This window comes from Salpingoeca rosetta (genome assembly GCF_000188695.1).
Source record: "Salpingoeca rosetta unplaced genomic scaffold supercont1.36, whole genome shotgun sequence".
Classification (NCBI taxonomy): Eukaryota; class Choanoflagellata; order Craspedida; family Salpingoecidae; genus Salpingoeca; species Salpingoeca rosetta.
The window spans coordinates 260,420-261,939 of record NW_004754898.1 but is presented as its reverse complement, the minus strand read 5'-3'; the positions used below and the strand labels follow the sequence as shown (position 1 = coordinate 261,939).

General features: G+C 53.4%; 1 protein-coding gene across 1 annotated transcript in view; it reads left to right on the top strand.

Annotated features, from left to right (window-relative positions):
* The window catches only part of PTSG_10329 (uncharacterized protein), a 4,987-nt gene that overhangs the window by 2,188 nt on the left and 1,279 nt on the right, over positions 1 to 1,520 (top strand). The window contains exons 7-10 of the mRNA XM_004988321.1: positions 95 to 214; positions 392 to 458; positions 877 to 951; positions 1,233 to 1,376. Coding sequence (XP_004988378.1) covers positions 95 to 214; positions 392 to 458; positions 877 to 951; positions 1,233 to 1,376 — 406 coding nt within the window. The remainder of the gene's footprint in view (positions 1 to 94; positions 215 to 391; positions 459 to 876; positions 952 to 1,232; positions 1,377 to 1,520) is intronic.

The window sequence follows — 1,520 nt, the reverse complement described above, 5'->3', positions numbered from 1 at the left end:
TTTTTTCACATACACACGCTTTCACCCCCCCCCCCCACACACACACACATATCACACAAACAAACGAACGCGCGTGTGCGCACCTGCGCCACAGGGCGTATCTGTCTGGGTTTCGTCTGCCGGGCGAATCGCAGAAGATTGACCGCATGATGGAGGCGTTTGCAAAGCGCTACCACGACTGCAACCCACAGCAATTTGCAAACTCAGACACGGCGTACGTGCACGTGTGCGGGCCTGCGCGCGCGCGCGCGTGTGTGTGTGTGTGTTTGTGTATGTTCATGTACTCGCATGTGCGGCTGCTTAAAATCCTTCCTCACTCACTCACCCACTCACTCACTCACTCACTCACTCACTCTCACATGTGTGCGTTCCTGTCCCCACCACATTGCAGATATGTGCTGGCGTTTGCGACAATCATGCTGAACACGAGTCTGCACAATCCAAACATCAAGGACAAGGTGCGTGGCATCGCAAACGCATGTGCACCATTCGCCCTTGCCTCCATTTGTCACAAGTGCCCTTTCACCAGCATCGCTATCAACCAACCACCAATCACCACCTCTTCTCACATCCTCCCTCACCAACCACCAATCACCAATCACCAATCACCACCTCTTCTCACATCCTCCCTTACCAACCACCAATCACCAATCACCAATCACCACCTCTTCTCACATCCTCCCTCACCAATCACCAATCACCAATCACAATCACCACCTCTTCTCACATCCTCCCTCACCAATCACCAATCACCAATCACCAATCACCACCTCTTCTCACATCCTCCCTCACCAATCACCAATCACCAATCACCAATCACCAATCACCACTACCACCAATCACCAACCCTCCAACACCACACTGCTGCGGGTTCAGATGTCGCTTGACATGTTCATTGGGATGAACCGTGGAATTGACAACGGCGGCAGCCTGGACGCTGACCTGCTCACCGTATGTGTTGATGGTGGTGGTGGTGGTGGTGGTGGTGGTGGTGGTGGCGCTTGCGGTGTTTACCTCTAAACGTGTGACACGTTGCAAAACCAGCCACACACACACACACACACACACACACACACACACACACACACACACACACACACACACACACACACACACACACACACACACAAAACACACACACACACACACACACAACACAACACAACCACGACCACCTCACCTCCTCCAATCCCCCTCCCACTCCTCAACCTCTCGCCATCTCTGCCCACCAGCGCATTTACGAGAGCATCCGCGACAAAGAGTTTGACCTGCACGACACGAACGACGGATTTGTGGAGACGTTTGTTGACGCGGAGAAGAGCGGGTGGATGCTCAAGGAAGGTGCGCCCGTGCACATGCACATGATGGTGGCGGTGGTGATGATGATGATGGTGGTGGCGATGATGGTGGTGATGATGATGATGGTGATGGTGGTATTGTCGTGTGTGTGTGTGTGTGTGTGTGTGTGTGTGTGTGTGTGTGTGTGTGTGTGTGTGTGTGTGTGTGGATACGAGAGGCGT